The sequence below is a fragment of the Calidris pugnax genome, unplaced genomic scaffold, assembly GCF_001431845.1.
Source record: "Calidris pugnax isolate Ruff unplaced genomic scaffold, ASM143184v1 scaffold68, whole genome shotgun sequence".
Classification (NCBI taxonomy): Eukaryota; Metazoa; Chordata; class Aves; order Charadriiformes; family Scolopacidae; genus Calidris; species Calidris pugnax.
This window is the reverse complement of record NW_015090921.1, coordinates 2997800-3009267: the sequence shown is the minus strand read 5'-3', so window position 1 is coordinate 3009267 and position 11468 is coordinate 2997800. Positions and strand designations below refer to the sequence as shown.

General features: G+C 51.0%; 1 protein-coding gene across 1 annotated transcript in view; it reads left to right on the top strand.

The window, feature by feature from the left end:
• The first annotated feature begins 6360 nt into the window (after positions 1-6360).
• Positions 6361-11468, top strand: part of CREB3L1 (cAMP responsive element binding protein 3-like 1) — a 70145-nt gene continuing 65037 nt past the window's right edge. Inside the window, exon 1 of the mRNA XM_014950131.1 lies at positions 6361-6477. Within this exon, the coding sequence (XP_014805617.1) occupies positions 6379-6477 (99 nt within the window). The 5' untranslated portion in view covers positions 6361-6378. The remainder of the gene's footprint in view (positions 6478-11468) is intronic.

The window sequence follows — 11468 nt, the reverse complement described above, 5'->3', positions numbered from 1 at the left end:
ACAGAATCACAGAATGATATGGGGTTGGAAGGGACCTCTGGAGATCATCTAGTCCAACCTCCCTGCCAAAGCAGGTCCTCCTAGAGCAGGTCCCACAGGAACGTGTCCAGGTGGGTTTGAATGTCTCTAGTGACGGAGACTCCCTGGGCAGCCTCTGCCAGGGCTCTGCCACCCTCACAGCAAAGAAGTTCCTCCTCATGTTTAGGTGGAACTTCTTATATTCAAGTTTGTGCCCATTTCCTCTTGTCCTATCACTGGGCACCACTGACAAAAGACTGACCCCATCCTCCTGACACCCACCCTTGAAGTATTTATAGGTGTTGATCAGATCCCCCCTCAGCCTTCTCTCCTCCAGACTACAAAGACCCAAGTCCCTCAGCCTTTCCTCATCAGAGAGATGCTCCAGGCCCCTCATCATCTTTGTAGCCCCCTGCTGTACCCTCTCCAGCAGTTCCCTGTCTTTCTGGAACTGGGGAGCCCAGAACTGGACCCAGTGCTCCAGATGGGGCCTCCCCAGGGCAGAGCAGAGGGGCAGGATGACCTCCCTCCTCCTGCTGAAGATGTTGAGATCATTTCCAGTCTGACAGTGTTCAGATCCATCTTATACAATCGAAATCCCACCCAGAGCCACCACATACAGCACAGAGCAGGGGTTCAGGCTCATGCTGAGCACCAGGTGCCTTCACAAATACCTGCAGCTTGGGGCAGGCACTGTTTGCAGGTCTCCCAGGGGGAGGATGACCTCCCTCCACCTGCTGAAGATGTTGAGATCATTTCCGGTCTGACAGTGTTCAGATCCATCTTATACAATCGAAATCCCACCCAGAGCCACCACATACAGCACAGAGCAGGGGTTCAGGCTCGTCCTGATCACCAGGTGCCTTCACAAATACCTGCAGCTTGGGGCAGGCACTGTTTGCAGATCTCCCCTGCAAGTACTGCTCATGGTGACATTTGACGGGATGGAAGCTCTCCCTGTCAGGACTGAGATGTAGCCAGAGTGCAGAAGAGGCTACAGGAAGATAAGCAGAACAGTGTGAAAGTAATACACGTGCCTGAAGATGAAGGAGACCATCGCAAGAACAAGGTGGCTGGAAGAGCCAGGTGACAGAAGGCTGTTAAAAGGCCAGCTTTCTCAACCAGCCCAGCCAAAGCTCGTTGTATCACCTGGAGCCAATCTGCTGTGGCTCCAATCAGCCCCTGCAAGTACTGCTCATGGTGACATTTGACGGGATGGAAGCTCTCCCTGTCAGGACTGAGATGTAGCCAGAGTGCAGAAGAGGCTACAGGAAGATAAGCAGAACAGTGTGAAAGTAATACACGTGCCTGAAGATGAAGGAGACCATCGCAAGAACAAGGTGGCTGGAAGAGCCAGGTGACAGAAGGCTGTTAAAAGGCCAGCTTTCTCAACCAGCCCAGCCAAAGCTCGTTGTATCACCTGGAGCCAATCTGCTGTGGCTCCAATCAGCCTTAAAACCATTTCAGCTGGGTTTTAAAGCTGTTTACAGCATGGAGGGAAAGCCTGAGTGTGTAGTGAGCTGACAAAGTGTGTGTGCATTCTGGGTATGAGATATTGCTGCAGATTTGAAGTCTCTCCTGTCAGCCTGAGTTGCTTCCCTTTTTTCCTCGCTAGGACAGACAGGTGTCCTATTCCCTCCTACTCTCCAACCTTGAAGAAGATGCTCATCTCTCCTGAAGAGGCTTCTGTGCCTTCTGTGAAGTTTTGCAGGGATTTGATGGAACTGTCAGCTGAGCAGCAGTGAGCATTTACAGGAGAGTCCCAATTTTCACACCGTGTTTGAAGGACACTGGTTTGTTGGATCTCTGGGTTTAGGTAGCGACTGCAAGAGTAAGTCCCAAGGTGTAGCTATGAGGAAGAGGGACCACCACTGTCTCTGTGGTGAAATGACATTTTTGAGCAAGAAGTGACCCTCCAGAAGAAGGTGCTGCTGAAGAGAGGAAGCCAAGTGTCTCCTCTCTGGAGCACATGGACTTCCCTGTCCTGAGGAGGACACTTGTGACCCTCACAACCCTCCCCCCCTCTGCTGCTTGCTCTGTCTGCTTCTTTCTCTTTCTTCTTTTCCTCTCTCCTCAACCACACCCACTATTTAACCATTTAGGTATAAAAATAAAAAATAAAAAAACCACCCAACCCACTAGACAGAGGGTTTGCTAAAGAAGGGTAATTTTAAAAGTAAGTCTTTGAGGTCAGCGTGTAATTGTAACATTGGGACTATGTGATCCAAGACAAAAATAATCCTCTGGGTATCTGGTCAAGGAGGAGAGGGTGGCAGCCTGCAGTCAAGGAAGAGTGGCTTACACAGGATTAATCAGGCAGCAAAAGACCTGGCAAAACTACTCGCTGGCACCAGGACTAATATTTGTGTAGGACACTGCAAGATTTTGTGTCTGTAAGAGCAGGTCAGTAAGAGCTGCTGTTTGGAGTCAAAACCTCCCTTGGTGGGCAGCCTTGCCTCTGCCAGGGGCCAGCACTGGGTGCTTCCCAGGAATTTAATGGTTTTCTGCAGAAATACAGATATGACGTGAAGTATATTTATATATTTAACCTGCTCACGAGGAACACTTCTGGTTTGATCTGGAGTTTGCTGGGTGCTGAGGTTTTTTAGCGGTTTTCCGTTTTCAAGCCCCTGCTTCGGGTACTTTATGAAAACCTGTCTTCTTCAAAGGGTTCGTGGGGCTGCAAGCCATGCCCTTCCCTTGTGTGGTATAACGGGGGCTGCTTTCACCCCTAGAAATGTTGGATCCTTTCCTCACACTTCCTTCTCAGTTATAACCGACAGCGATAAATTACGTGGGCCAATCATGGAATGTATTTTACTGGTATTTCCTCTAGTGCATTTTAAATGAAGAAGTGAGCCTTTTAAGTGCCTGAATATCTCTGCAAGCCCTGAGGGTACAATGCCAGGGGTAGGAGCACCACACCACAGTGCTGTTATTTTTTTTTTTATCGTTCTGGCAAGAGACGGTGGCAGCCTCCATCAGTTGGAAATAATGATGCTAATAATAATAATTCTTCTACTGGGGTAAAGCACCAACTGTCCACAGAGGACCATGATTTTCCTGGCTACCGAAGTGACACGGGTAGGACACCAAGCAGCCTTTCATCTCTGTCGTTCCTAAGTGTAAGAGGAGGGGGTGAGCCTGTACATTGATGCCAAATGGCCCCAAGCAGCCTTTCATCTCTGTCGTTCCTAAGTTAAGTGTAAGAGGAGGGGGTGAGCCAGTACATTGATGCCAAATGGCTGGGGGTACAGAGCTGTACCTGAATTGATGCCACTTGTGGTTCCATTCCAAGATGCCCAGCAATCAGCTCTCCAGCCTTTCCCCACAGTTCAGTATTTCCCCTTCTCAAACCACTGCGCATGAAAGGGATTTATTTTTAATCAGAGGCCAGCGGCTGGTTGCAGGGGTCTTTACTTTGTGACCTTCAATTCTGTTTCTAGGAGGAGACAGTGGGTTTCAGTACCTTCTTGCTGTGGCTGCCTCGGGGTCAGCCTTTCCCAGAACAGATGCCACTGATTCAGGAGGGCTTGCTGCCTCCCCTTTATTTAAGTTCTGGTTACACAGCTCCGCCAGGATCCATTGCAGTCGTAAACCACGCTCAAGGGATGAGCAATTTGGGGTTTGGAATCATTATGGACCAGCCCTGGAGACCTCATGCAATTGTTTTGCATCTCTTTTACACCCACAGTTTTGCCAGATTAGAGTTCCTGCAGAACCCAGAGTTTCTGACTTGAATTTGAGTTGTGAAAGACACACAAAAGAAAGGAATTTGTGTTGTTAATTAGATTTCTCAGATTTCAGTGATTTGTCATGGAAATGTGGCTCAATCTATGCAGTCGTAAAAACATTTAACATGTTCAGACTCTTCTCAGGCTACAAAGTTCCCTGATGTGGCAGAGTGTGGTGACCGTAGGAGGCAAGGTAAATTTCAAATCAGCTGTGGTAAAAAAATGACTTGGCAGCCCAGCTGGGGAAGCATTAAACTTACAAAATGAGGATTAACCTAGGAACCATTCCCCAGTCCTAGTCATCTATGTGAAAAGACTGGATTCTTGGCTCAAGTTGTTTCCTACCCCTTCCAAAGTGTCCCAACGGGGTACACGCTGCCTCTTGGTGCAGCTCAGGTCAGCAGGAGAGCACCCAAGTACTTCCCTGGCGTGAGTTGTGCTCCCCCAAAACGAAAACCATAATTCAGAGCTCACTCACTCAATGGGGGTGGTCTAAAAAATAATAGGATTGAAACCAGTAAATGATGGTTTCTTAGGTTTCCCTGCCTGTGTTGTAGCCAGGGGTTGCATTTTCAGGCCAGTTCCTTGCAACTCTCAGAAGTCACCGAAGAAAAGTGCAGGGGATGCGAGAAGCTTCCACGTTCCCAGGACTCCAGGTGCTCAGGCTTTAAGAAAACCACTAAATGTCCTGAGATGCCTGGAGAAAGAAAGAAAGAAAGATCTGGAGATGCTGTTAGCTCCGTTTAGCCACACGAACTGGAACCTCTCATTTCTCTTGTGCTTCGGTGGAGGTCAGAGATGCGCAGGCGCAGTGCCGGGGGCGGTAAGCTCCTGAGCGCTTCCAAGAGCCTTTTCCTTAGTGCTGATGCCTTTGGGCAATGTTTTCATGTTTCACCTTCTGGGCTGCTGCCATACGCAAGCTCTTGATGAATCGAGAGCTGTTACAGGACATGGTGGCACCAAAGGGACCGTGCTCTGTGCCAAAGAGACAGAGGAGCCAGGGGCTCTACTGCCCTGCCTTGCCTTGCCTAACCCTCCTAGCCCCCAGTCAGCTGGAGAAACCACATCTCTGCATCTCTGTTTCCTTGGTGGGCATCATTCTAGCAAGCATGAGGGGTTTGCTCAGTGGGGCTTCTGGAAGGCAGCTGATAATTTTTATCTGTGCATTTTGGAGCTCGAGCGGCGCACGAAGGAGGGTTGCATTACACGCTTGGCTGCAGCTGTATGGGACCTGTTGACCCAGGACGTTCCTCTCTTCCTTTTTGCAGGTTGAAAAAGCCACGCTAGGGCTTTTCAGCCTTGGAAATGCTGGTCATGCAAGGAACTCTGCAGAGCCCGCTTACCGGGGCTTCCCCTAGAGCGGTTCTTGCTCTGGCTGGCTGGCTCCCCTGAGCTCTCCTGAAGGCCAGGAGAGCTGGGCTTCTCCCAAATGCAGCTGGATGCCCAAGCAGCAGGGGCACTGCCACCCCCCAGCCCCACACACCACCCGAGTTTGCTGCCGAGAGTGGCATTTCTGCCCGTGCCCACAGCATCTGTTGCCATGGCGATGCGTACTTGAGCCTGAGCCGAGCTGCATCTCCCCCGAAGTTGTGAATCGAGCTCAGCTTTATTTATTTAAAACCAGCCGTAAGGAGTGGTTAGAAAGAGAGGGAAGAGACACGTTACAAATCCCCCCTGGCGCAGGCCGTAGCCCAATGAGTCAGAGGCGCTTGCGGGCTTTAATCAGCCCACCTGACGTCAAACCTCTCCATCAGAGGAGAGTGCCGCCTTGGAAATGTCAACATGCCCACATGGAAAGGCCAGAAGGTAAATCTTTTCCTGTTGCTCGCTCACCGGGGAGGAAAGAACAATTCAAATTCAGCCCGTTCCCCAGACGCACCTTAATAGCGAGCGGATCGAAAAGCCTTTTCTCCTCCCGCTCCTCTCCCATCCCTGTCCTTAGCTGCCTGGGGACGAGGCCTCTAGGTTTGAAGGATCTTTCTCATGCAGCATCAAGCTCCAGATCCTGCAAGAAGGAGGTGTTACCACCGGGCTCTGCAGGAAAACTCTGTTGCTGGAATGAGCTCTCCCACAAAGACCGAGCCAACCGTACCATCATAGCAGCTCCCAGCTTGGCACGGGCGAATGCCCAGGGGTGAAGACACCAGCTTAGGTGGGATCTACGTCACTTGCAGACAGAGAGTTGGGAGAAAGCAGCAGGAATAAGACCGTGTTTGCCAGAGGAGGTGTCAGCCACCTGTGGGCAGGTCAACGCCAACCCTGAGAGATGGTCACGGGCACACAGGGGAGTGTCCTGCTGAGAAGAAAACACCCTCCTGCATCCTTTCTAACGGAGCTCGAACTTTGGGCACCTGTGATATAGACAAGGTGAGAAGGAGCCCCCAGCTTTGGCTACAAGAAGCCCCATCTTTAGCATATTATCATAATTAGGTGTGCAAAAGGGAGAGGGGTCAATCAAGGACACCTACAGCTTGATCTGCCCCTTGGAGGAAGGTCAAGCTGGGAAGCCTAGGGAAGCCACCCCTTCCCAGCCCACTGGCGTTTGCCAGGGGTGACAAAGGGACACACGCAGACACCAGGGGACACGAGCCTGCAGAGGAGGAGGAGGAGGAGGAAGGAAGGAAGAATGAATGTACGATGCAAACCGCACCGCTTAAAACCAGGGCGGCTTTCCAGTTCCTCCAGAAGCGCTCCCCACACCCAGCGCTGTACAGCGGCCAACCCGGTGGGCTTCTGATCTTCCCAAATCACTTAACACTTCCCCCCCCACCCCCCCTTTTTTATTTTTGTCCTAAATGTAAGCGTTTCGCTGCGGTGGCTGATCCTGGCAACGTGCCCCAGACATTACGCTGGGGTTGCTTTTGCTGTAGGAGATAAGTCTGTAATGAAGGTTTCCTCCGCCGTGTCTCTCTTTCCCCTGTAGTGAAAGTCTGTAATTACCAGTGAGGGGCGAGGCAGACGGCGCTGAAACAATGTCATTTGAACTGGGGGTGAGACGTGCCTGAATTGCTGGGTTGTGCTTTTCTCCTCGGCAGGAGGAGAAAAACCCTTGCTTTTAACCCTTGGCAGGGCAGGGTGGTCGGGGCAGATCCTGGTTGCACCTCACCAAAGATGGGAGCGTCCAACTTCTCCACCGCCCTCGAGGGGATCAGGGGGCACAAACCAGTGGGGTTTCCAAACAAACCCTCGTTACGGGGCAGGTAACTGGGGTTTTGGAGGTGACTCTGCACGGCTCACGCAGAGATCACGGAATCACGTAATTGTCAGAGTTGGAAGGGACCTTCTAGAGATCATCTTGTCCAACTCTCCTGCTAAAGCAGGGTTGCCCAGAGCACATCACTCAGGACAGCATCCAGGTGGGGCTTGAAGATCTCCAGAGAAGGGGACTCCACACCCTCCCTGGGCAGCCTGTGCCAGGGCTCTGCCACCCTCACCAGAAACAAGTTTTTTCTCATATTTGAATGGAACGGGGGGCTGAGGGAGGAGGGAACCAGACTCTTTTCAGTAGTTGCCAGTGAGAGGACAAGGAGCAATGGGCACAAGTTGGAACATAAAGGGTTCCACTTGAGTATGAGGAAGAACTTTTTCACGGTGAGGGTTCCAGAGCCCTGGAAGAGGCTGCCCAGGGAGGGTGTGGAGTCCCCTTCTCTGGAGATCTTCAAGCCCCACCTGGATGCCGTCCTGAGTAACATGCTCTGACAAGCTCTGGGTGGTCCTGCTTTAGCAGGGGAGTTGGACTAGGTGATCTCTATGGTCCCTTCCAACTCTAAAAATTCAGTGAAATTCAGTGAACTTTCTCTGTTCCAGCTTGAGCCCATTAAGGAGAGCCCAAGACAGATGCTGCTGTCTCCTTGCCTTGGCTAGTCCTGTTCCAGCAGCTCTTCAGGTCTCTCCCACAGGAAAGCCGCCTGCTTCCAGATTCTTGATGCAAAGTATCTTTTTGAGGTGAAATGCAGTCAAAGGGGGTGTGCAGCTACACCGCTCATCCTTCCTGGGAGAAGGTCTGAGATGTAGGAAACGGTTAAGAGAAATGAGACCATTCAGCTCCCTCAGAATGACTCTTCAGGTTGTCTGCAGCCCCAGGAAGGCTGCCTGGGTCCCTTTTGCGGGCCAACCTTGCACCCATGCAGGCTAGAAGCCCGTTAGATTAAATCAGTGCATGGGAAGCTGAGGCAGCCACCCCCCTTCTGCTGTTCTGTAGCTTCCCCTTCACCTCACTTTCCTGAAGGGGAGGTATTTTACAGTGTCTTCAAAGGCTTGCAACCTGCTGGAAGGAGATGCTGGAGTTAGTCTTCCTTCACGTAGTCACCCTCAAAGTTGTCTGTTGTTTCCCCCCTTTATCTGTTTCTTTCAAAGCGGTGAGTTTCAGTCCTCAATTTTTGTTACAGTATCTGTTTACTATTTTGAGGCTTTGCTTTCCGAGGTAACTAATCCTGCTGCAAGCAGCTCAGCTGCGTTCCCAGGAGACTGAAAGGGACATTTCTAGGGTCTGGTGTCTTGTACTCAAGCCTTTCCCCAGGTCTGACATTCCCCACTTCCCTGCCTGTCACTCACTCCTTGATTGCAAGAGTTAGAATCATAGAACCGTCTAGGTTGGAAGGGACCTTCAAGATCATCTAGTCCAACCATCAACCTAACTCTGACAAAAAAATAAATAAGAAATAAGCAATAAAAAAAATCACTAAACCATATTCTTGAGGACCATGTCAACCCGTCTTTTGAACACCTCCAGGGATGGTGCCTTGACCACTTCCCTGGGCAGCCTATTCCGGTGCTGGATAACCCTTTTGGTGAAGAAATGTTTCCTAATCTCCAATCTAAACCTCCCCTGGTGCAACTTGAGGCCATTTCCCCTTGTTCTATCTCCTGTGACTTGGGAGAAGAGACCGACCCCTGCTTCTCTACACCCCCCCTTCAGGTAGTTATAGAGTTAGATAGATTTAAATCTATCAGAGGGCACTAAGTTCACCTCAGAAAGTCTAATAACCACCACGCTGAGCTCTGTGGCTTCCTGTTCATTTCCCACACAGCATTCGGGTGCTCCCTGAAACCACAGCATTCGTGGGTCCTCGCCATATGCAAACGTGCAATTAATATGCTCTTCACTTCCCCTCTGCTTCCCGAGCAAGAGTGGGGGGTGAAAAAAGCACAAGTTGTGGGGTGCCTTCCCTCAGCACGGGGTGCCTGCCCTTTTCTCAGGTGCTCCAGCGTGGCTCCCACCTATCTGGACTTGGTGGTTACCAATGGAGGGAAAAAGCGTGTGTGACCAGCTGCTGGAAGGAAACCAGCTGCTGGAAGGAAATCAAAAGGGAGCCAGATTTCCCAGGTGAGGCAGGGCCGTGGAGCAGAGGGCAGAGAAAGGCTCCAGCAAGTCCTTCCTTGAAGGCTACTTTTTGCTAGAGGACGTTTTGCTGGATTCCTCCCCTCCTGTCTGGACTTTTTTCATGGGTTTGGAATTCTTTTCGCAAAACCTACATGAATAAATCACAGCCCGAGCGGGGGATACGTAACTACGTGTGCCATCACACACGGCCTGACTCCTAAGGGACTGCCTGGGGACTGCCGTGCCTCTTTGAGCAAGGTTGGAAGTCCTGTCTCCATCCTCACCTTGTTCCTGGTGGGACCTCAGGAGCAGAGGGGACCTACAACCCTCTGTCGGTGTCGCATAAAGCAGTGAGCAAAACCACCCCCGAGCAATGTACTGAGAGGTAGTTGGATCCAGAGGAAAAAATGGAGAGAAATAAAGGCAGGGCTGCTATAAAGAGCTACTGAAGGGTCAAAGTATGGAGCCTGGAGCTCCAGAAAGCCTTCGTGGCTGGGAAGATGGCTTGTGGCAGAAACCAGCTATTCCATCCATGTGAACACCAAAGCTGGAAAAATAAACAGGACGAAGAGCATCTTTTGCGAGATTTGAAGTAGAAGCTCTGCTGTGGTGGTGGTCCGAAAGAGCCAGCCTGACCCCCAAAGGAGGCAGCTCCAAGAGCTGGAATCATTCCCATACGGGCTCTCCGAGGCTGCCGATGAGGCTGCAAACCCCAGGCAGATGACCTTTCCTGTAACAACGGAGCCTGCATGCAGCAAACCAAAAAAATCACTGACGTAGGCAATTCACCCCACATTCCTCAAGAAACATTCATCCTCAATGAGTTTGTGAAACCTCCTGGCTCAATCTGAAGTTGGGAGGAGGGGGTGGAAACAAAAGCTTCAGCTTTTCAGGCTACAAAATGGCCCGGATGGTTTGTTGCACGTGCTCAAGCCCAGGGGCTGCTTCCCTCATCTTGCACGTCTTGCTCACAATTGTGCAAGGCGAAGGCAAAGTGCGAGGTGGCACGAGGAGGGACTTGAGGTTCTCCCTCCATGGGAAGAAAGGCAGCAAGACCCAGCAGGATGGAGCAGGGGAGAGTGGGATCCTTTTCTTAGGAGAACTGGGTTGATGATTCACTTCTCAGCACTGATAAAATGAGCTCGGCCATCCACGTGCATTTGCAGTTGTGAGGCTGGGAGGACTTATCTGCTGTCAGTTTGAGGCTTGTTCGGTCTAAACACACTCGGTGGCTTTTTTTCCGGTCTTTTTTCCTGCCACGATCAGATTGCAAATAAATCTAAATATACCATCAGAGAAAATAAGGCTGAAAAGGCATTTCAGCAGCCGTGTGATTCAGCCCCTGCCCCTGGGGTGCCTCCTGATAAGCCCTATCTGTGTTCCGAGGAGACGGCTGCAGAACTTGGCTTTAAAGATGCTCTGGTGAGGGTGACGTTGCCACTTCCCAGGCCCCCTCATCTGGCTGCTTGTCCCCTCCGGTGTGGCAGTGGAGAGCACTTCTTGCCTTTCTATTTTCCTGCAGCTCTTTCAATGCTGAAAGACTGTTGGCGTGAGACTTCTCTTTAGACTGAAGAAGCCCGATTCCCTCAAGTCCCTTTTTAGGGTCTCCTTTTTCTCCAGTCATGGCCACCACTCTCCTCCAGATCCAGCCCAGTCAGTCCCCATCTTGCTGGAGCGGTGGCACCCCAGGTGGGCATGATATTTTGGTTCTGCACTGGTCCTCTGTGGAGCTTCCCATCTTAAAAGGCTTTGTAGGAGGGTTCCTACAGTTCTATCCCAGCATGGCATTTGCCTTTCTCACAGCCGTGTGACGCTCCTAACACTGCTGAAGGGCTGCAAGCACCATGGTGGCCAGCCCATCTTTTCCCTCCTCGTTCAGCCTGGAGAAGAGGAGGCTGAGGGGAGACCTTATTGCTCTCTACAACTCCCTGAAAGGAGGGTGTAGAGAGATGGGGTCGGTCTCTTCTCCCAAGTCACAGGTGACAGGACAAGAGGAAATGGCCTCAAGTTACACCAGGGGAGGTTCAGGCTGGATATTAGGAAAAAAATTTTCACTGAAAGGGTTCTCAGCCATTGGAATGGGCTGCCCAGGGAGGTGGTTGAGGCCCCATCCCTGGAGGTGTTCAAAAGACGGGTTGATGTAGTGCTGGGAGGTCTGGTTTAGTGATGGTGATGCTTCTTGTTTGTTGTGTGGGTGTCTATTTTTGTCAGTTAGGTTGACGGTTGGACAAGATGATCTTTAAGGTCCCTTCCAACCTAGAAGATTCTGTGATTCTGTGATTCTGTTGTGTAGCATGGGAGTGTGTATTTGCGTTCCAATACCACTTACTGGTTGATTGAAAAACTGTGATGATGTGTTTTAGTGTTGGTGATGGCTGAAACTTGGTATTGGA